General features: G+C 33.7%; 3 protein-coding genes, 1 long non-coding RNA gene and 1 other non-coding gene across 8 annotated transcripts; 1 reads left to right on the top strand and 4 right to left on the bottom strand.

The window, feature by feature from the left end:
• Positions 1–1444: 1444 nt before the first annotated feature.
• LOC102623546 (uncharacterized) lies at positions 1445–2424 on the bottom strand. Its single transcript, XM_006474363.4, has one exon. The coding sequence runs from the start codon at positions 2033–2035 to the stop codon at positions 1625–1627; it is 411 nt and encodes a 136-aa protein (XP_006474426.1). The 5' UTR covers positions 2036–2424; the 3' UTR covers positions 1445–1624.
• Positions 2425–3888: 1464 nt separating this feature from the next.
• Positions 3889–7108, bottom strand: LOC102624112 (eukaryotic initiation factor 4A-11). 2 transcript variants are annotated; one of them, XM_015529008.3, is made up of 5 exons: positions 6875–7108; positions 5969–6069; positions 5703–5809; positions 5163–5593; positions 3889–4850 (listed from the first exon to the last, which is right to left on the bottom strand). In XM_015529008.3, exons 2-5 carry the CDS (start codon positions 6031–6033, stop codon positions 4215–4217), a joined length of 1239 nt encoding a protein of 412 aa, XP_015384494.1. In that variant the 5' UTR covers positions 6034–6069; positions 6875–7108; the 3' UTR covers positions 3889–4214. The 2 variants fall into 2 exon arrangements, with proteins under 2 accessions (XP_015384494.1, XP_006474428.1); XM_006474365.4 differs by having other exon boundaries at positions 5969–6035.
• A 677-nt stretch (positions 7109–7785) lies between these two features.
• LOC102623826 (eukaryotic initiation factor 4A-15-like) lies at positions 7786–10600 on the top strand. Of its 2 annotated transcripts, none has more exons than XM_025097501.2 (5): positions 7786–7985; positions 8768–8837; positions 8962–9068; positions 9148–9578; positions 9765–10600. In XM_025097501.2, the coding sequence occupies exons 2-5, from the start codon at positions 8770–8772 to the stop codon at positions 10398–10400; spliced, it is 1242 nt and encodes a 413-aa protein (XP_024953269.1). In that variant the 5' UTR covers positions 7786–7985; positions 8768–8769; the 3' UTR covers positions 10401–10600. The 2 variants fall into 2 exon arrangements, with proteins under 2 accessions (XP_024953269.1, XP_006474427.1); XM_006474364.4 differs by having other exon boundaries at positions 8761–8837.
• Positions 10601–13425: 2825 nt separating this feature from the next.
• Positions 13426–15745, bottom strand: LOC107176470 (uncharacterized). Of its 2 annotated transcripts, XR_008051838.1 has the most exons (4): positions 15538–15679; positions 14997–15192; positions 14645–14720; positions 13426–13900 (listed from the first exon to the last, which is right to left on the bottom strand). It is a non-coding gene; the product is annotated as an uncharacterized LOC107176470 (long non-coding RNA). The 2 variants fall into 2 exon arrangements; XR_008051839.1 differs by lacking the exon at positions 13426–13900 and having other exon boundaries at positions 14357–14720; positions 14997–15745.
• MIR156C (microRNA MIR156c) lies at positions 15324–15472 on the bottom strand. The gene has a single exon (NR_161482.1). It is a non-coding gene; the product is annotated as a microRNA MIR156c (primary transcript).
• Positions 15746–22329: the final 6584 nt, after the last annotated feature.

Genomic DNA, 22329 nt, shown 5'->3' with positions numbered 1-22329 from the left:
TGGCAACTCAAATGTTAAGCACCCAAGGATTTATCAAAATATTTGAGTGACTGCACAAGAGCACCGAGCATAATCATATCAATGAAAGAAGACACGACTCTTACATGACTCTCGCACGAGAGCATTGCACTTGCATGAAACAAACATAGAGCCAGAGACCCCAATCTTAAATGAAGCTCCACTCTCACAGCAGTAACTAATAAGTATTGCACACTCACATAATCTATGAGACTGCGCTTTGCAAATATGTTGATTTGAGGAAGCAAATTCCAAGATCACTCCTGCTGAAAACTTCCAACTCAGTCATATGCCTATAATCCAGAGTATGACAAATCCTCCACCACTGGATCCACTGATTGGATGTGAATTCTAATAGTACGGCTAAGAGGTGAAACTAAGACCTAATTAAAGCACAATGAACATAGAACTTGCGGATGTGTGATCAAAGACGCAGCCACAAGAAATATTGCAATAAATAACATGGCAGGATGCACATTACACAAGATGAGTCATGAGTACATTATCATAATTGAGAATACAAAGACAATCAGGTGTATCATTAACAACACACGGCATTGGAAGAACACCTACCAACACCAACAGCCATATAACTCAATTATGCAGTACCCATGTTAGCCATATAACTCAGTATTTCCACGGTTCAATGAGAGAAATCCATAAAATGATGCAAGATGTACTTTCTACACACGGCTAAATATTCAAATTGTCTGCCATGAAGGAAGCTTCTGGAAACACTACCTATGCGGGTAGCATAATTCTTCAAAACAAACAAAAGATGAACTACTAATATAGGATAGATCAATATCCACATTAGATGTGCCTGTATTGTTGGCCATGATGGGACAAAGGTTATTTTGTGAGCCTGGAATGTCATATGAAATTGCAAGGACATCATAACAGAATTTCTGAAACCAGGCTTCATTTAACCCATTCTCCAAAAGTTATCCTTTCAGAAGGAAAAGAGGCGGAAGTAACAGAATTTTGATGAACCTTTTGTCGGCATTGCTTTGATATGAATGATGCAGAATACTTTTATCACTTGCTCAAAATTCCCAATTCATTGAACTGATTAATGAAAGAAAGGACTTAAAATGGAAGTATTACAACGGTGAATCATACAACTCCAATTGATTCTCTAAGAACCAGCACAATCGATCTTAAAACAACTAATGACCACCAGAAAAGAAAAGAATCTCCTCTACAACAATCCAAAAGACTGAAAAGAGCAATAATTCACCATCTAATGAAAAAAATAAGACGAGCTCTCTTATTTCTGGCAGCCCCTCGTCAATAACAGGAACTTCAGAAAAATAGACGGATAATTTAAATTAAAGCCTAGATACAATATCCAGGAACTACAATTTTAACATAATCAAACCAGTACACATGATGTAGAAAATCCACATCATCAATTTACAACAACTCATAAAAATCTTCTTTTTTTTTTTATAATTTAATTTTCCTGACACAAAATTTGTTATTTTCAACATACATAATAAATAGAACTATAGAAGCATAGAACAAACTGAGATTACAACTTGCAAGAATAAAATACAAACCCAGCGGAAAAAGAAAAGAAAAGAAAAGAAAGAAAATAGAGAAATCACCACCAGCCATAGAGCATGTGAGTGTACCTATCTTTAAGCCACCTGACGCTCTTCCTGAAAGACCCTTTAACTTTGCCTTCAACACTGTACATTTTATAACTAGCAACCCTCTTCTTTCTCTGAAACTCGGGGTCAGCCAAGCTCCAAGACTTCGAAGAAGAAGATGACCCAGAAGTGATTTTGCCTTTCTTTGTATTAAAGTCCTTAACGTTATAGTTAAAGTTGTTGTCGAAGTTAGACATCTGTGACTGTGCATAAGAGGCGCTGTAGCATCTCAGGTCATAAGAAGCTGCTGCTGGAGCCCGCGGAGGTGGTGGGTCGTAGTAGCCGGTGATCTCCATGTGATTGTGGTTACGCATCATGCCAGGTCCGTAAGACTTTGATCTGTTGTAGTAATCTTGCTCCATGGGCTCTGCAATTAATTGAAGGAAGGAAGGAAGAAGGAATGTTTTATTTGGTTTTGGCTGTTGATGAGAATTGACAAAGGAAAGAGCAAGAATAATGCAAAAGTGGGGTCACATACACAAAAGAATGAGAGCTGTTGATGGATGGAGTGGAGGATGGCTCTCAATTTTTATTTTTTATTTTTTATTTATTCTTTTTTACTGGAGAGAAACGAACTGATTCCAGCCAGGCAGCGTCTTTTACGGGAAATCAGATTGTCCACGGCAAATTTTATTTCTTTAATAATTAAGATCGACAGTAATAAAATAAAATAAATTTGTTTTGACTAGTCAGAGAAGAAGACTTTGCATTGTCACTACAGTCCCCGATATCATCCGGCCGTTATAATGGGGTCGTCCTACAGTGCAGCGGCGTTTACCACCTGCGCATCAAATTAATTTGTTTTTGCTGAAAATAATTATTAAAAATAAAGAAAATTATAAATAATTAACATAAAAAAATGTTGAATGATACAAAACATTTTAATAAATTCTATTTGGAATATGGGATAATGAATTGTGAAAAACTTATAAAAGAAATAAAGAAAAAAAATTCTTACTACTACACAACAACAGGTGGAAAATAAGAATTTAAATTTTCTTTCCCTCATATAAGCATGGAAAAAGAATAATTTATCACTCAGTTATTGGGTTAATGATAATTTAAAAAAATCACTAAAAAAAAATCTTGAACAAGTTTCCTCGTACTATCTCACGGGTTGAACATTGTTAAATTATCAGAAATCAATAAATCCTAATTATCTAACAGTGTCTGATTCTGTGAGATACATTATCTGGGTACCTTGGTCGCAGCCTCAAGTAAGCATGCACTGTCACATTAACAGTATTCATTGTTCGGTCCGAAACAGTGGGCCAGAATCGTGGCAAAGCATGCAAAGAATAATAATAATGCATGTTGCTTTTATAAAAAAAAATTCTCAATCAATTAATTATACCAAATTAACCCCCCCCCCCCCCCCCCCCCGTCAGGTAAACCACGTGCGCCTCTTTTATAGTGAAAAATCGTATTATACAAATATACTCTAAGGCAATTTTTTCTACACGGAAGAGTTTCCACGTGTGCCTCTTGAGAGCAAAGGTTAGATCAATCTTACAAGTGTCCCAAAGAGTTGACCCACTTGGTTTGGCCAAGTAAGAGGTCCCGGGATTGAATCCCTCCTACATCAATCTCAGAAGAGAAAATTCTTTATGTTGTATTTGTGATTGGGTTACACGTGAACTCCCAAAAAAGGTCATAAAAAAAAAAAAAAAACCGTTGCGTGCGCTCGCGTCTATCGAACTTTCCGTTAAACTTTGCAACGTTAAAACTTTTTTCTGGAATATATTTTCTAATTTAACCATTACATTTAAAAAGTAAACCAAAAAAAAATATATATATATACAAGTTATAATGAAACCTGCCCAATAGATAGAATTGCACTTTACCTTAGGACAAAACAGGAGCCATTTCGATACCGTCCAACCTCGAATAGTCGAATCCACCTTACAAGCTCTACCTTATCGAAGAATAAAAAGCCCAGCAGATTTTGAGATGATTCAACTTCTCATTTCAGATAAATCGAGCAACACCAACCCCAAATAAACAAAATAAAAATTACTATCATGCTAGCACAGTGCAAGGCAGGATTAAACGGAAAAGGGGAAAATACACGGCGAAGTCTGAGACAAGAAAAAGAACAGGTTTCAGCATAATGAAGATGGGAGCTTTGGGCTTGGCCAATTCCCCATCTCGGTCTCTGCTACTAGTAAGGCTCTTAACAAGAATAAGAAAACGAGACCGCCTGTAGGCCGTGCACTCATACACCAAGCAGAGAATATGCAGCCTTGTTTATATTAGATGAAAGAACAAGCCAAATAACTTTAAAAAGCAATAAGCAAGCAAGTCGAGTTTTCCTAAGACAAATAAACTAGCCATGCTCCAACTCTACATAATGTCGCACAACAATTAAAAAAAAAGTGTAGAACAACATAATTTAATGCAAACCTACAACAGATGCAACATAAACTTAAACAAAGGCCATTCCAAATGCCATAATTGTAGGGTTCTTTTAGCAACCACTCCAGACCCACCATAATGACTAGACTTCAAACTTCAAAAACACCTTACCAATCCAAAAACACATCACAGGAGATCAGCAACATTTGCTGGCAGCTCTTCAATTACGACATTGTAAAACTTTTGAATATCAAACAGCATCCTTTCATCATCCCTGGTCACGAAATTAATGGCAACACCCTTTCTTCCAAATCGTCCACTACGACCTATACGATGCAGGTAGTTTTCTGGCTGTGTAGGAAGATCATAATTTATGACCAGGGACACTTGCTGGACATCAATACCACGTGCCAAGAGATCAGTAGTGATAAGCACACGAGACGAACCAGACCGGAATTCACGCATGATGATGTCCCTAGTGTTTTGGTCCATGTCACCGTGGGTGGCAGACACGGTATGATCACGACTACGCATCTTATCTGTCAGCCAATCTACCTTACGCCGGGTGTTCACAAAGATGACACTTTGGGTGATTGCCAAAGTCTCGTACAGATCGCATAGTGTCTCAAGCTTCCATTCCTCCTTTTCAACATTAACATGAAATTGCTTGATACCTTCTAGGGTAAGCTCATCACGTTTCACCAGAATCCTAACCGGTTTATTCATGAACTTCCTTGTGATTTCAAGGGCCTCTGGTGGCATTGTGGCAGAGAAAACCCCAACTTGAATCTTTGGGGGTAGCAACTGGAAGATATCATAGATCTGCAGAAAAAAGGGAAAACAAAAAGAATGTCTCTCCATTAGAACCAAAAAAGCATGAAACTTGAATAAGTGAATATGTAAGCTTATCTCAGAATACAGTAGCTGTCATCCAAGCACAGGGGCGTAATTCTAAACAATCACAAATGCCCACACACCTACCAACTAAAACTGATTTTGCTAACAAACTCTGATCCTCATTATATGCCTTATCCAGTTAAACATCTTATCACCTCCTATTTTCCAGCAGCACGTACTCCCTTCTCCCAAGAAAGTAGCAAAAGATATAATGCATACAAATTAAAAGTAGCAGACCTGGTCTTTGAAACCTCGTGACAGCATTTCATCAGCCTCATCCAGCACAAAGATCCTGATGTTATCTGGGCGAAGAGATTGCCTCCGCAACATGTCAAACACACGACCAGGTGTACCAACTACAACATGTACACCGCTTGAAAGAATGCGTTGATCTTCACGGACACTGGTTCCACCTACACATGCATGCACTTTGACACCAAGATAGTCACCAAGTGCTCGCATAACCTTCTCAATCTGTTGCGCCAGTTCCCTAGTTGGAGCAAGAACCAATGCTTGGCATTCAACTAAACCATAATCAAGCTGCTGCAAAATTCCGGAGCAAAAAGTTGCAGTTTTTCCAGTTCCAGACTGTGCTTGTTGAATTACATCAAGTCCCTTGCAGAATGGAACAATCCCCCTTTGCTGAATGGCAGAAGGCTTCTCAAAACCTTAAACAAATTTATACCAAACTGTCAGCTCACACATAAGTTCGAGCACAAGAAAAATATCATGCTCAGGAAATGCCAATAGAATAGACTACTGCATGATCTGACTTACCATATGCATAAATGCCTCTAAGAAGATTCTCTTGCAATCCCATAGCATCAAAAGTATCATAAACCTCATCATACGATGTGAAGAAATCTTGTCCATCACTTCCAAGTCTGCTCCCATTAATTCATATCAGATTATTCGAAAGTTTGAACTTAACCATCAAAAACTATTAAAGCCAAATAGTACAAAAATTGTCCAGCTAATTATAAATATTACCAACAAAACATCTACAAATAGAGTCAGAAAGATAAAAGCAAATGTAAACTTACAAATCATTCATTCTAGCATCAAATTGACGGGCATCAAACTGGGATCCTTCAGCCAAACCAGCCATGACTGAGGAAAATTTAAAAAAAAAAATTGTAACTACCTGCAATGAGTTCCAAGTGACAAAAACAACAGTAACCACACTGAAATTCAAAATGAAAAATCGATGCACCAAAATTGCATGGAAACAAAACTGCAACCCTCCGCTAAAGTGATTTAGCCTAATAAAGCTACTAAGCAAAGTTCAGTTCTCTTAAATTTAAAGTTATTAAAATAAAACCCAACAGGGGAGAGAAAATACAATAAAACAGACACTGGAATTCTAGCAGAAACCTCTAAGAAATATGCAGATAAAAGGAGGCAAATCCTCACACTGTAAACTTGTAAGCAATCTTATCATCTATACAAAAACGCACTGGCTTCAATTATCCACAACGAAGAGCATAAAAGAGGAAACTCAGCCCTAGCCCAAAAAAATTAACTCCTACTACATACTTCTTCAGTTCTGTCGACACAAATCCATAACACTTCAATTACCGAAAACAAAAAGCTCTGCGGTTAATAACATATATAACCCCACAAAATGAAATCATCGGACAAACACAAGCGATAAAACGTCACTGCATATTTCGACAAGATTACAAACGTCATACAGCCCTATCAATTATCTAGGCATCTCGTGCAAGTAAGAAAAAACTGAATCTACGAACCAAACCGCCATAGATGAAATCGAACGTTCATCGACTAAAACCCATAGCCAAATAATAATAATAATAATCTTAAGTTTGATTAAGCGTTAGGATGTCTAATAATGAAAGATTCAAAATTTTGAACAGCGATATAAAATTAAACACAAAAGCGATTGTTAAAAAGAAAATAATAAAAATAATAAAGGAAGTTAGGCAAACCTGATAGTGATGATGATGAAAGGTGGAAGCTTGTTTGATTTTAAAGACTAGGGTTTGGGTTAGGGTTTTCCCCGAACTCCTCGGATCTCTGAGTTTAGTTGTTTGCTTTGAGGGAGAGGAGTTCAAGGAAACACGCGGGTAGTAGCAGGCAGTATCGATGGATATAAAGATAGAGAGAGAGAGAGAGAGAGAGAGAGAGAGATGTTGCTGCCGAGTAAAGAAAAACCGCTGTCGTGGGATCGCGAGGGATTTTGATGCCTCAGCTTGCTTTTTCTTTTTGACCTTTTTTACCCTTCCACCTTCGCGGCGTCGTTTCGTTCTTGTTTGATTTGATGACGACGTTTTACTTGTTGGTGTCGAATTTTGAAGGTCGACGGTTTTTTTTTTTTTTTTTTGGTTAATTCTTAGATCGAATGTGATTCCCTTGGTTGTGCCTGTGTACCGCAATTTTAAATATGCTCGAGGGATAATGCTCTTTGAGTCTCGACCTCCTTACAGCATTAAAGTTGGATAAAGTGGAAACTTTATTTTTGAATAAATAGAAACTATATGTATAGTGTTAAAAGGATTATAATAATTAATAATGTTAGCACTGATTAGTGTAGTTGATAAAAAAAATTTGTGTTAAAAACAATAAATTAAGCTAAATAAATAATAATAATAATAATAATATAATGATAACTACAGTATCATATATTATAGTAATGCAGCATGCATACAAAATTGAGATCGTACCTCAAAGTCCGATTCTTTCAGGCTGTCCGACTATAAGCGGGACTTATCGTGTCTAATCCTATGAAGCGAAGCATTTGAGTTTCGTGTCCTTATTCTAAAAAGAAACAGAAAATTAGAAGGACAAAGGAATTAAATAAAAAACTAAACAATTATACAACATATATATGCGCGCGCGCGCGCACACACACACATAACGCGTTTACTAATTGGCTCCTCTGTTTTACGCATTCTTAGTTTTCAACAACAACTGCAACTGATAGATAACGCAAGATCTCTCTGGTTCGCTTTTGTCAGATCCCCCTTAAACTCTCTTAACCATCCTCATTTTCATCGAAATTCAGGCACGAACACCGTAATCAGCCAAACCAAACGGCAGGTGATCTTTTCAGGACGTTTTCATCTCGTTCTTATTGTTTTGCCTCTGTTTCTTTTTGTTTTTTTCTCTTTTTCGTTAATCTCTGCTCCGTACATCGTGTTTGGTTTATTCTAATAATGCTGTTCATTGTGTATTTTAAAATTTAGTTGCTGTTTCTTTGTTTGGCTTCTGATCTATTAATCTCATTAACATGCTTAATTTGCTGATGAAATTTTTTTATTACATTGCAATGTCAGATCGGTTACGTTGCTTTTGTTGTTGTCAATGAATTCTCATTCTGCGAGCTTTTATTTTCTCGTGATTTACAATAGGATATTCATCAACGCATGATAGTTTGTTCCCCTCGAAAACTTTTCTTGGAGAACAAATAAGGAAACAGGAATATTTTGTTTGTTTTGATTTCAAAATTGTTTTTTTTTTCCTTTAATTTCTGTTGCAGAAAGATTGATTTCTGCGTTTGTTTTATAATTTTAAATCTTCCGTTTGATTTTTTTTTTCTTTTCTTTTCATGGCTAATAAATTAATGTGCTAAAATTATAATTTTCTTATTGTCATGTAATTACATGAAAGAAATCTTGGATAATTATTTGTAAATAATATTGCTTTTTATCCCAGTCTTGTATATAAGCACACGCTTATATACTGTGATATTGAGTAAAGCACACGCTTATGGCACAAAAATATTAAACAAAAGATGCCTTATATATACATATAATGAAATAGTTGATTGACGACAGTTATCTCTATGCACTTTGCTTATCTTTTATCTTGGTAGTTTGTAGTCATGGCGGGAATAGCGCCTGAAGGATCGGGGTTTGATGCACGTTCTTTTGATAGCAATATGAACAACTTGTAAGATTTCACTCTACACAGTAATTTTCTGATTTTAATTCTTTGTAATTTTTTGTTAATCCTATATAATTAATTTCTGGTGGAATTTTTTTTTTTTTTTTTTTTTTTTGGGTAAAAATTATAGGCTTTCAGAAGAAGGACAAGACTTTTTCGTGTCGTATGATGAAGTTTATGATAGTTTTGACAGTATGGGTTTGAAAGAGAACCTCCTTAGAGGCATCTATGCATATGGTATGGTTTCATGTACATGTGTCTTTTCTTCTCTTTTTAAGTGTATGATGATAGGCTACTCAACTGCAATCGTTTACAGGGTTTGAGAAGCCGTCTGCAATTCAACAACGAGGAATTGTGCCGTTCTGCAAAGGTCTGGACGTAATTCAGCAAGCACAATCGGGTACGGGTAAAACGGCAACTTTCTGCTCTGGCATTCTGCAGCAGCTGGATTATGAATCACTGCAATGCCAAGCTTTGGTTCTCGCCCCGACTAGAGAGCTTGCTCAGCAGATTGAAAAGGTCATGCGTGCCCTCGGTGATTATATGGGCGTCAAGGTTCATGCCTGTGTTGGTGGGACCAGCGTTCGTGAAGATCAGAGAATTCTTTCTGCTGGGGTACATGTCGTTGTGGGCACTCCTGGTCGAGTTTTTGACATGTTGCGCAGGCAGTCTCTTCGCCCAGACTACATAAGAATGTTCGTCCTGGATGAAGCTGATGAAATGCTTTCTAGAGGTTTCAAGGATCAGGTAAATCTCGCCCCCCTTGCCATATATATATATATATATATAATAAAAGATATTATTAGAAGATAGCAATGACTTCACTTACTTGGCTTGTTAATTTCTTTAGTAGAGCATTTGCGTGTGAAATCTGTTAGTATAGCTTCATCATGTATTAATAGTATTGAGACTTGAGAGTACTGTTGGTTGCAGATCTATGATATTTTCCAGCATCTACCAGGAAAAATTCAGGTTGGTGTGTTTTCTGCGACAATGCCACCTGAGGCACTTGAAATTACACGTAAATTTATGAATAAACCGGTGAGGATCCTGGTAAAGCGCGATGAGCTGACCCTGGAGGGTATTAAGCAATTTCATGTGAATGTGGATAAGGAGGAGTGGAAGCTGGACACACTGTGTGACCTTTACGAGACCCTGGCGATCACTCAGAGCGTGATCTTTGTGAACACCAGACGCAAGGTTGATTGGCTAACTGACCAGATGAGGAGCCGCGACCACACAGTATCAGCCACCCACGGAGACATGGACCAAAACTCGAGGGATATCATTATGCGTGAATTCCGTTCGGGATCTTCTCGTGTGCTCATCACCACTGATCTCTTGGCTCGGGGCATCGACGTCCAACAGGTCTCCCTCGTCATCAACTATGATTTGCCAACTCAACCAGAGAACTACCTTCACAGGATTGGACGCAGTGGACGATTTGGAAGGAAAGGCGTTGCCATCAACTTTGTGACGCGGGATGATGATAGGATGCTTACTGACATTCAGAGATTCTACAATGTGGTGATTGAGGAGCTGCCTGCTAATGTGGCTGATTTGATTTGACCGGCTGCGCTTCATTTGCTTATTGTCCGTATTGTGCCCGAGTATCGCAACTTTCATATTTCTACTCTTTCTTTTCCTTTTTCTTTTTGGGTATAGATCTTGGAATAATCTTTGTGTTTAGATGTTCCAAGCTTCAGCAGATTTTGTAGTAGATAATAGGGACAAGCTTATTAATTTGAATGTGTTAATTTTTTTTAATCTTTTGAGTTTCTGCAGTGTTGCTTCATCGAATATTTTCTTTTGAGTTGCAGCTTTATTTCTGGTCAACTCTATAACGCTTGAGCCCGTAGACCCCTTTCTCACAAGTCACACAACCCAAGTGGCCCAAGCCTGTCCCGTTCACTGGTTTCAAACTCTCAATGTTTCTTAAAATTTACAGGAACTTAGATCTGACGAGTTTTTATCGGAAGAGTTCTGTCATGGAGCCCAACATTCTGTCAATAAGAGTTATGATGAGTTTTTATTGGAAGAGTTCTGCTATGGGGTCCAACACTCCTTAATAAGAGTTTGTGTGATAAGCGAGGGCACACACTAGATCACATCGCAATATTTATAATCAAAATTTATTAAATTTACCTAAAAACAAGTTTATTATGACACTTACTTGTTTTTACTTATTTGAGTTTAAGCATTTATCACCATCATCTCAAAATTTAGATCTTAACAAGGACATCATTCATCTAAAAAATTAGGTCAATTTTCAGTTTCATCCCCCATATTCTTAGCTGAGAGGTAGACCTGATCTTTACGTTATGATAAAATTATCATATGTAGAATACTTAAGATGATGTGATCGGCCTCACTGAAGACTTTGTTATTATGTACGTTATCCAAAAAATTTATATGGGATCAAGCTACTGTTCTCTTGTTCTCGAATCCACATTCACAACAATTATATGATAAGTCGCTGCTAACATCGATATTATTTTTGATATATTAAGATAGATTTGATTTAGATTGAGTTAAACTTGATATTACTGTTCCATAATAAATAAATAAATAAAAATTGATAGCATTGTTTCATAACTTTTTATTTATTTGTTTATTGTATTTAAAAGATATAACAGTGGACAAAACTAATTTTTTTAGAATTTTTAATGTTTTCAAAAGATATAAAAGTGGACAAAATCAAAATTATTATTATTATTCATTTTTTTTAGTTTGAGAAGTTTGAATTAGATTAAACCTGAGACCTTCCTATTATTGAACCCTTTAGATTGATTATAATCCATTCACTCGATTTGAACTTGGATTACTTTAGTTATTAACACTAATGGCAATGAGTCAGATTTGACCCAAAATACATGTAATTCAAATCTAATGATCGGATTTGCATTGGTCGAAAATAGATTTGGATACTGATACGCGGATTTAAGACGAATTTAGAGCATATTTGGATCTATCTTAATATCTACATTCAAATCCATATCCACTTGCCTCTTAATTTAACTTTATTTTAAAAATTTCATAACAATTGTGTAATTATAAATGATAATAAATTTTATTTATAGCATATTAGTGGTATTTACCATGTATTTTAATATTTTTAAACTTAAAAGTTAGTTTTATAAATTTAAATGAAAAATACACAAAAATAATTAAGTGTAATGTAAAATTATGGCAGCCGGCTCTAATTTTTTTTTTTTTTAGTCTTCATTCTTCATTTTAGACTCTTTCTTTCTCTTCAGTCTAGTCTTACTTCTCCACTCTATTTGCATGCTTAGATCAGTCCTTTGCTTGCCAAGTAAATCTCTAGACTTTAGTTTCTTTTTTTGTTATTTTCTCAAAGCCTTATCATGTTGTTTTATCACTAATCAATTGTGGTTATCTACCATAAAATGACTATTGTTATACATATATTTAGTTAACTATGGTAATAATAAAAATAACAAAGCACCGAATGTAAATCATATTTAACTTATATGTTGTTTTTTAATGTTGCAAGAATGATGATAGGTGTATCGTGAATATCACAGTGAATAACATTAGAATATTATATGGATCTTACTTCTATAATTACTTTTGATGGGTATTTTATTGTCTTTCTTATTTGTTTGTTATGGTGTAAAAACATAAGTTACAATATTCATTAGATTTTTTAGTAAATTATTTAATTCAATTGTTATCAATACATTTTAGTCTTTAATTTTCTTTAATTTTTTATTACTAAGTTTTAGAATTCATGAAGGATTTAAGCATATTTGGATTTTATTTTTTGAATTTGGAGCAAATATAGATCTCTTTTTTTAATTTGAATATGAAGCAGAAAACATATTTCCATGATAGATGCGGACCAGATATAAATCTCAATTTTTATTATGAATCTAGAACTAGAGTAAAATAGATCTAACCGATATATGCCCTATTACTATTCTTAGTTATTAACAAATTTCATTAATAATAAAATTTTACTAAAGTTTTGAATAAGTCAAAACAATATTAAGTGATGCTTTGCCTTTCAAAATGTTTATCCCAAAAGAATAAGCTTATTGTTGCCTTAGGGCTCATTCAACCAGCTTTTAATTTTTTTTTTTTTTTTGGATTTAGATTTAGTGTTGAGCTAATCTAGACACTCAATTCTTCATAATAATATTCATGTTCGAATCTTAGATAGATATGGAACTAAAAACTCAATTTCTCTATACTCTTACTCTTAAAAAAAAAGAAAGGAAAAATTTAATGTTCATCAATTTCCCTTAAGTAAATCTAAGGCTCGGTTTGATCTACAGTGCTACAAAATCACTTTACTAGCTTGCAAACAACATTTACAAATATTTATTAAACACATTACAACTACCAAAATTTGTATCAAATGAAGTCTAAGTTCATCTTTTGCTAGTTTACTATAATTATACAAAAACCACTAAACAAAAATTTTCATTATCGCTACAATTGAAAAAAATATTTATAACGATATGAAAATGATCCACCACTTAATGAAAATACCAATTTATTGGAAATAGATATTTCAAAATAAGTTTTGAGATATCTAATATTAAACTGGTGGTGGTCAAAGTATACATGAATCTTTGTAACAGAGATTTTACTTGTATTCTCAACGTTTTAACTCAAGTTTATTAAGATTCAAAATCTTGACATATCACAGCTGGTTAAATTTTCTTAACTCTATGCATACTTCTTATCATTCTAAGTACAAATTTCAAATGAACGTGTATGACTTCTCCCATGTTTTCACATACACAAAGTAAATTTATCAAGTTACTATAGTTAATTAATAAGCTTTGGCGTAATATAAACTCTTTGTCGAACTTTTACATATAGTCAGAATGAGCATCATTCATATAAGTATAATTTGCACATTCCTTCGCCACCCTCTCTCCAGATAAAAACCAAAAACCGAGATAAGGGTCCTCTGCTCATCTTAGATTTCTTCTTCTTCTTCTTTGCTCAAAAGGGATCGAAGCCATTGTATGTATAAATTGTTTTCAAGAAATGGTGGCTTCTGGTTTTGAGTTTGTTGTAAGGCCTGGAAACCTTTTCTGGTAAAATTTCAATATGGAACCAAATAAGGATAGGTTATAGATTCAAATTAAATCAAATATATATCCAGAAAATGTATTAACGAATAACTAAATCTGTAGCAAGTGATTCACTTATATAAGTTAATTTCTAATTCACAGATATAATCACCATAAGAACATGAATTATCCTAAAAGGCCTTGTAGTCAATTGAAAAAGAGAGAGAATTGATCTGCATGATAGTAGAAGTCCAATACATTTAGTTTAGCATCAGATCCACCACATAAGATGAGGAATATAACTAATAAAAAATATATGTAATTGAAGGAACAAGCTGGGATAATATGCTATATATCTATATATATAATAACCATTTGATGATCATATGATGTTGACATTAACTAAATTACCGTGTGGCAATCAAAACCATTGTGGCACCATATGATCGATCAAGACTACAATTACAAACCACCCAATTTAGCAAATAACTTATATTGTGTTTCCAATAAAGGTACAAGAGGGCTAATACATTAATTCTTTCTGGCAAGAAAAGGGTATTAAACAAACTACATACATGTATACATATTGGGTCCAGCCAGCATATCGTCAATTGAATCAGCAAAGAATTTTGATACCGCTTATTGTGGGCATGCAATTAAAAGCATGCAGGACCTTCTATTGTGATACGGAAGAAAGCAATATATGTGGAGCTATTATAAATGACAATATTGTGACTTTCAAGATATATATGTATTGTTGCTTACGTAGTTGCAGCTTTCATAATTTCACGATTATAAGGCCAAGATTCAGCTGTCTTCACCGAGTGACTCCTGATCAGGCCTGAAAATTGAAATATGATCTTTAATTGATTTTTAAGTTGTGCTAATCATTTAAAAATCTTGTGAAACGTGTACATTTATAACAATGTACGGATGAGATTTAATCTCGTATATCCAACAATTACTAATCACAAATTTATGAAAAGTCATACCCAAAATCAGATCAATACTGAATCTTAATTCCTGAAATTGAGCCTAAACCCTAAATTTCTCAACAGTTGGAACACAACAGTTTCAAAATACGGTAGTGTAAAATTGCTGAAAATAAGCACGGTACCTGATCAGGGTGAACTTAATGTGGTGTCTAGTTCCCACATATATTATATAGTGATGATTATGCTCTGCTGTATGTATTAATAACATACAAAAACTGAAGAAACCCCACAAGTACACCGAAAAAGAATATGCCGGCACCCAAATGCAGAATTAGGGCACAGACATATACCGGTGCAAGTCTGCAGACAAATCCGTGCCTAAAATGAAACAGCAGATCGATTTAATCAGGGCAAAACCATGGAGAATCAATTATGAAGCTACTACATACAAAATACAACTAGCAAATGAAATCATTATGCATAATATATAAATGAAAATACAAATAGAGAGGGAGATTTTTGGGGGGCGGGGGGGTTGGGGTGACAGATAGAGAGTGAGCACGCATCGCTTCAAGCAGGATCTCAAAGCATGCAAGAAAATACCATGTGTGCTCACTCTCTTCTGTCACCTCCTCTTACCCTTTTTACAATTAATTAAGTAAATTAGATAACTAAACACCTATTTACTGATTAATTAGTAGCAAGCTAGCTCGCTAGCAATACCAAAAATTAAGACTGCTTTCATATAGATAGACCATGTTCCATTGAATAGGAACATATATTGCTTTGCTAATTTGTTGCTGTGAGAAGAAGTGGAAGGGCTGTTGGGGGTTTATATAGAAATAGAAACGAGAGAGAGAGAGAGAGAGAGAGAGAGAAGGGAGAAAAAGGACAGAAGCATCACGTATGGAATAAATGTTGGGTTTATCTCTTATTGGTCACCACTATGCATTATTATTTTAACTCAGTTATACTGTTTAAAGGGAAAGGATATAGAAAAAGTATAAAGACATTGCCACTTTTGAATTTTGATCACTAAAACAAATAAAATTAAAATCCTAGCTGAGCTGCCAGAGGTACTCATTTATTCAATAACTGTTACCAATGCGTCTTGTAATTCTAAATTGTCTGTCGTCCCTCCAATCTAATCCTGGGGCTTTAATTTCTCCTTTATCTCTTCTCTTCACTGTCTATTTCCTATGCTCTGATGAATTTAAAATTTTGGTCAACCATTTTGGATGGCTTCAAGATTTTTGGAAGTTTTCGTTTGACTCAGAGGTGTGAAATTTTGGAGTTCGAATCGTCCATCTCTCCTTATCCTAAGTTCTTGAGATTTTTGTGGTATGATATGAAGATTTTATTCATTTATCCATTATCAATCACATTAGGGCTAAAATTATTAGAGACAAAAATAATTTGAAAGTTAACTGCTTGTTTATCTGTAAAAGGAGATTTTGAACAATATATATATATATACATGCATATATGTATGTGTGTGTATATATATAAACACACACAATTAGAAATCTACCGTAATCTCTTGAATCATATCTCAAATATTAGGGGAAAAAAATCAACATTCAAAATACATAAAAGATTATTCAAATTCTCAATCTCAAGAATAATATAAGGATGTGATTAAGGAATGATTTATCTTGACTTATACTTAAGTAAATTCTCATATTGTATAACATATTCATGTCCATATATTTCATTTATGTTCATTATTAGTGTCGTTGTGTAGCTGTTTTGTTTAACTGTCTTCAAAGGTTTGAATGGGTTAAGAAACATCATCCCACAACCTTACTAAATACCAACTTTATTCCTTATTATTACTTGAAATTAGATGATTGTGGCTACAAAGCGTATTTACAGTTGTCAAACTACTATAAGGATGGTACTATTTTTATTATGGGTTAATTTAAGTGTTTCTTCTAATAAATTAACTATTTTCCAAATGTCCCTAATTAATTGTAAACTTCAACTTACTCTTAATTGTCGTTCACAATATAAGAATAAATGGGGCCACGTTGATGAAAAAGAAATGATTTTCTTAATTATAATTCGGGTATACTAAAATTTACAATAGTTTGGGTGCTATTTTGAACAATTTATTAGGGATAAATTAAAAGTAACCCTTTATTTATTATTATTAGTAGTAGTGGTAGAAATCAACCCTTTATTTTAGCAAAACGTTGGCGATCATTAAAATGTCAGCCATGGCTTTGTTGTTCAACAAATTAAAGATAATCATAGCTCTCATTATCTTTTGTAAGATCTCATAGATGAATTTTGTAATTGAACAAGTGATCCATAAATAGAGCATAATATTGGGATGGCTCCTATTATAGCATGTAATAAATGTATATTGGGGGTATGGTTAAAAAATTGATCAGGAAAATAGAAACTTAACTTACATAAATAACAATTAATTATAATTTTTTGAGCCAAAGTTAATATTATTAAATACTTTTTTAACATTGGAAAAATAACTTTAAAAAAAAAAAAAGCTATAGTTTTAACGTATTACAAAATCAAAAATTGCTAAATATCAAGGTAAAGAAAGGGAAAAAAAAAAAAAGACTCTAGCTATTACAATATAAAAATGACTCTCATGGTTTTCTGGTCCAATAAAATGATTTTTACTAGTGAAAAACGATTAAGGATGGCATAAAATACTAAATTTATATTTTATTTCATGTGGACATATGTGGGAGAGAATGACTTATTACAATGTATACATCAATATATAAGTACTATACATTCTTTTTTTTTTAATTAACCTTTCTATTAAGTGGACTTTCAGTTTTATTATATACAACAATCATATGTACCATACGCATTATTTTTGCTTATATGGCATCTCAATAATGAATTGTAATTAGGGTTTTTCTTAGCGTTAAGATATCTTGAGCTGGGCCTGGATATGAATTGAAGTTGTACTGTATAAACAATCATCGGGGAGAATTAAGATTTGCATGATGCCGTCAGTTTAATTCCATTGACAAAATGGGGGAATGTATCCCTTGCAAGAAACTGGCAAATATACCACATCGACCAATTTGTACCAATTATCAACATCGGCTACTCAATTCTGATTAAACAATGATCTATAATGGCTGGTCCCTTGCCTTTGGAAAAAAGCGAAAGGAAATTAAAAAAGGAAAAGTTAATCATATTAAAACGATAATCAAAGCATTAACCAATGGAATCTGGACAGAGCCTCATGAAAGCATTACGCATGGCCACCAAAAGATCTAATACGGCGGTAAAGCAGCTTAATGCTTAAAGTATATATGCTTTTATATTACCTAATAATATTTGCCTTGAAAAGAATATCATTGACATTATTCCAACCAATCACTTCAAATACTTGCGTGCTTTGCGGGGACGTCATGCCTTTTCTAACATTAATTCCTAATTCAGTGATCGTATAATTGCAATTAACCAGATTTGATACTTGCGTAAAGTTATTTCAAGTCTTAATTGGTTATAAATAAATTGCTTAATTACATCTTCCATCATGCATGCTAATAATAACCTCGTTAAGCTGATCTCAAGCGTATGTCGAAATGATGAAAGGCCTAATCGCTATCTCTTATCACATGATCAAATCAACGATGCCTAAGTGGGAAGTTTTCCAATTATGGAAGTGGGATAATTGTTTAATATTAAAGTATGTAAACTTTCCTTTTTGGGGAGGGAGAGAGTGGGAGATGAAGCCAGTTCTTACATATCCATCCCTGAAATTGAAACAAGACAATTGGTTTTCAAAAAAGCCAATGCATATCAAAATCAACCCAGCAAGTTGCATCACGAATTATGATGATGATAAGCATCTTCTACTTGGAACTTTATTTTTGGTAGCCCCATAAGCATGGAAAGAAAAGAAAGAGGATAAGTGACTTTGGGTCTGGCTGTGGCGCGTTCTGAATTGATCCATATGGCCTATCTATATCTTCTACCACTTTCGGCAACCCTAGAAACGTGGATCTATACTGGGGCACCACGTGGCATTCTAGGGTTAGATATTTGATGCGTGTAAATTGAAAGCTCATGACCATATACTTGTTGGCTCCATGCCAACCATATATAATTTTGCTTTCTTTGTTCCCTTGTAAGTTGTTGTAATGGTTCCGTCACAAAAGTTAATTTGGACCATTGATCATCATCAATATGGGTATTTGAATAATTCTTTGCGGTCCTATAATTAGTTTGTTGTTGGTGGAAGGGTTTCTTTGATACTGAAGTAACAGTGTGTTGGTGTAAATTTCTAAGGAAAATAATTTCTTATCACTAGAGTTAGACTTTGATCAGTTTATAATGTGAATAACATCTAAAAATGCAAAGAACTATGGATTATTGACTCGTACTCTAAGAAACCATGATGAATAAAAGCAGTATTTAACTGGTAATGAAATTTAATTTAAAATAAGGTTACAATATGGAAGGCCATGACATTCACTCACTGTCACGTATTGATGAGACGGGTCTGCGTTTTGGTAACCGAGTGGGAGGCATGTGACTGCATGTGCTTTCACTTTCATCACATCACATGTAAATAATCCACAACTTTGCAGTATAACCAAAACGCATGCAATTGGCTACACGGGGAGGCGCCCGCAGATCTGCACCCAATAATATAATATCATCGGCTGACTTTGTTAATATTGTATTATATTCCCATTTGTATATAATGATTTCCATTCCAAGAAAGAGATAAAGGATAATGGATGTCGGAGCCAAAAGAATGATTGGATAACAAGCACTACCAACGATTTCACTTCACATCAATACAAATATTTCATATATATTATTAGTTCATAAATTTCTTTTCTCGTTTTTATCTTATAATATATTATTTGCTCATGCATTTAAACAAGTTTATTTGTATTGCTTCCTTCCTTCGTTTATTACACAATAATATTAATGAATCACTTCAGCTTCTTGTGAATATTTTAGTATATATGTAGACTTATTATGACTAATACCACGCATTCATCAGTACATAGTAGAATTGTTAACAATTACTTACACACACCCACACACATATATGTCTGAGTATGTATGATGACTTGAGAGCTGTAGTATTATTAATCCAAAAATAGATTACTTGTGAGGATATGAGCAACAGAAAAAAACTTTCTATGTCTTGGTGTCTGCTGTTTACAGTTTAGAAAACCCTTCAATTTTAAAATTTTATAACAAGGTAAGAGGGAGGGGGGGGGGGGGGGGCCTTTCAACGTAGGAAGTTTGGAAAAAATAACAACTTAATCTTTATGCATTTGGATAAGATAAAACTTCAAGAATTGTTTGTTAGGTTCCCTCTAAATTTTTTATTTTTCCTAAGGGAAAGGTTAGTTAGAATTACCACTTACATCTCTAGTGTTTTATTATTATTATTATTATTATTATAATTATTATTATTATGTATTTACATCTCTAGGTTAATTAAAACTATAATAGAAATGAGAAAATATACATTTTTATTTTTTTTTAACATTATAAGATTATTGTCAATTTAATATGATGTGTTTGTCAAAAGAAAGTGACTTGTATGTGAAAAAGATGCATTTGTTCTTCAATGGTAATTAAACTTTGAACATTAAACTTGTAATATCAAGGATGTAAATGGTTTATTTAAAAAAATTATGGACTTAAATGAGGTAAAACCGAGGAACCTAATTCGCTCTCCCCTTTTCTTCTTTCTTTTAGGCTGTGGCTTTCTTTGAATGAACGGTTTATTCAAGAACGGTTCATTCAAAGACATGTCAAATATGTGATAAATTCTATTATACATTACAGGTGCCATGTCGGTCATAAGTCAAGCAAATAATAGTATGACCTGTGTGCATTTATTTTGAAAGATATTATGCAAGCGGTAATTACATTAAATTCAATTACACATGTCATGCATGTATCAATTAATTGTATTACCTCTAATACACTGTAAAATTTCTCGAAATATGTAAAGTCCTCCCCCGCAAGGCTAAAAAAATTTAAAATTTGTGTGGAGCATGGGAGAATTGATGGTAATTGCCTTGTGGTTCACAATGTATCTACTGGGTTCCACCTACTTAACGTTGGAGAGAATGGTGGATGATGATAGACATTATGTTTCGTATTTCAAGAAGGATGGAGGACCTAATAGTGATGATTGGTAAAATGCTAATGTTCTTGTTTTGTTTCTAAAGTCATTTTATGATATAACTTTGAAATTTAGTAGTTCAGAGTACATGACTTCAAATTAATATGACAAATATTGGGGTTCGATAGACAGCTTGAATAATTTGTTTCTCATTACGGTTATTCTTGATCCACATTATAAGTTAAAATATGTGACATTTTGCTTTGACGATGTTTTTGTTATTGATGAGGTTGGGAAGAAGTTTGAAGAGGTAAAAAATCTTTTAATACGTCTTTATGATTGCTAAAAGATATTGACACTAAGATTGGTGGTTGTGGATCATCTAGTGGTGTTAGTAAATCACAATTCTTGATGGTAGAAAATTTGATAAAAAAAAGTGAGTATTTTTTTTCTAAACTTTCAAGTGTTGCAAAGTTTAAACAAGGAATAGGAAAAGATGGTTATGTTGAGATGAAAAATGAAATAGACAAGTACTTGTTGGAGCTATGTGAACATGTTGATAATGATGACTTTGAGATTTTGGCATGGTGGAAAATGAACTTAATAAAATATCGAATTCTTTCACACATTACAAAAGATTTATTTGCAATTCTAATATCTACCGTGGCTTCAGAATTTGCATTTAGTACTGAGGGACGCGTCATTGATTGATTTTGCAGCTTTTAAGTCCGACGATGGTGGAGGGTTTGATATGATCACAAAATTGGTTACATAACACTTTTGTCCCATAACAAGATGAACCAAAGATGGCAAAGCTTGAGTTTTATGAACCATGATGTCAAGTAATGGTTTATCATAACAAGTAAAAAAAATTATATATTTATTTATCACTAGTCTTTTTATTAATTTATTTTTATTTAATTTAAGGTTTGGATTAAGTGCATCAACGAAGGCGATGTCTTTGAATTGATGTTATTCTTATGATTTTGGTATGAATCATGTGCTTTTCCAAATTTATTCATCATTATAACTCTTCAACATTATAATTTTTTTGTTATTTATTTGTTGGTGAAGGAGCAGACTCAGTTGATCATGAAAGCTCTTGATTAAAGTACTGCAGATAGGAATGATTATGATGGATTATTTTGATACTTGAGTTAGGATGCCTTATCGTATTTTGATTTGTATGGACATTGTTAGAGTTAATGTTTGATAGGGCTAATACTACTATTTCTTTCTTTCTTTCTTTCAGTTTACTTGTTAATGTTAAGTTTGTGGACGTTTATTGTTAGAGTTTATGTTCTCATTTATTGAGAAATAATGATTTTCATGATTAAACTTTATTTTAGTTTTCTAATTTTTTTATTTAAGGATGAAATTATTGTAAAATTATTATTTATATTTTTTTTATCTACTATATTTTTCTT

This window comes from Citrus sinensis, chromosome 9 (genome assembly GCF_022201045.2).
Source record: "Citrus sinensis cultivar Valencia sweet orange chromosome 9, DVS_A1.0, whole genome shotgun sequence".
Classification (NCBI taxonomy): Eukaryota; Viridiplantae; Streptophyta; class Magnoliopsida; order Sapindales; family Rutaceae; genus Citrus; species Citrus sinensis.
This window is presented reverse-complemented; position numbering and strand designations above follow the sequence as displayed.

What these genes read in the sequence shown, in the direction of transcription:
- LOC102623546 (XM_006474363.4), bottom strand. Translation starts at nt 2,035, where the DNA reads ATGGAGCAAGATTACTACAACAGATCAAAGTCTTACGGACCTGGCATG.
- LOC102624112 (XM_015529008.3), bottom strand. Translation starts at nt 6,033, where the DNA reads ATGGCTGGTTTGGCTGAAGGATCCCAGTTTGATGCCCGTCAATTTGAT. An exon ending in TAGAGGCATTTATGCATATG is followed by an intron (nt 5,594 to 5,702) that starts GTAAGTCAGATC and finishes AATTTGTTTAAG; the next exon opens with GTTTTGAGAAGCCTTCTGCC. An exon ending in CACGAGGTTTCAAAGACCAG is followed by an intron (nt 4,851 to 5,162) that starts GTCTGCTACTTT and finishes TTTTTTCTGCAG; the next exon opens with ATCTATGATATCTTCCAGTT.
- LOC102623826 (XM_025097501.2), top strand. Translation starts at nt 8,770, where the DNA reads ATGGCGGGAATAGCGCCTGAAGGATCGGGGTTTGATGCACGTTCTTTT. An exon ending in GATAGCAATATGAACAACTT is followed by an intron (nt 8,838 to 8,961) that starts GTAAGATTTCAC and finishes TAAAAATTATAG; the next exon opens with GCTTTCAGAAGAAGGACAAG. An exon ending in TAGAGGCATCTATGCATATG is followed by an intron (nt 9,069 to 9,147) that starts GTATGGTTTCAT and finishes AATCGTTTACAG; the next exon opens with GGTTTGAGAAGCCGTCTGCA.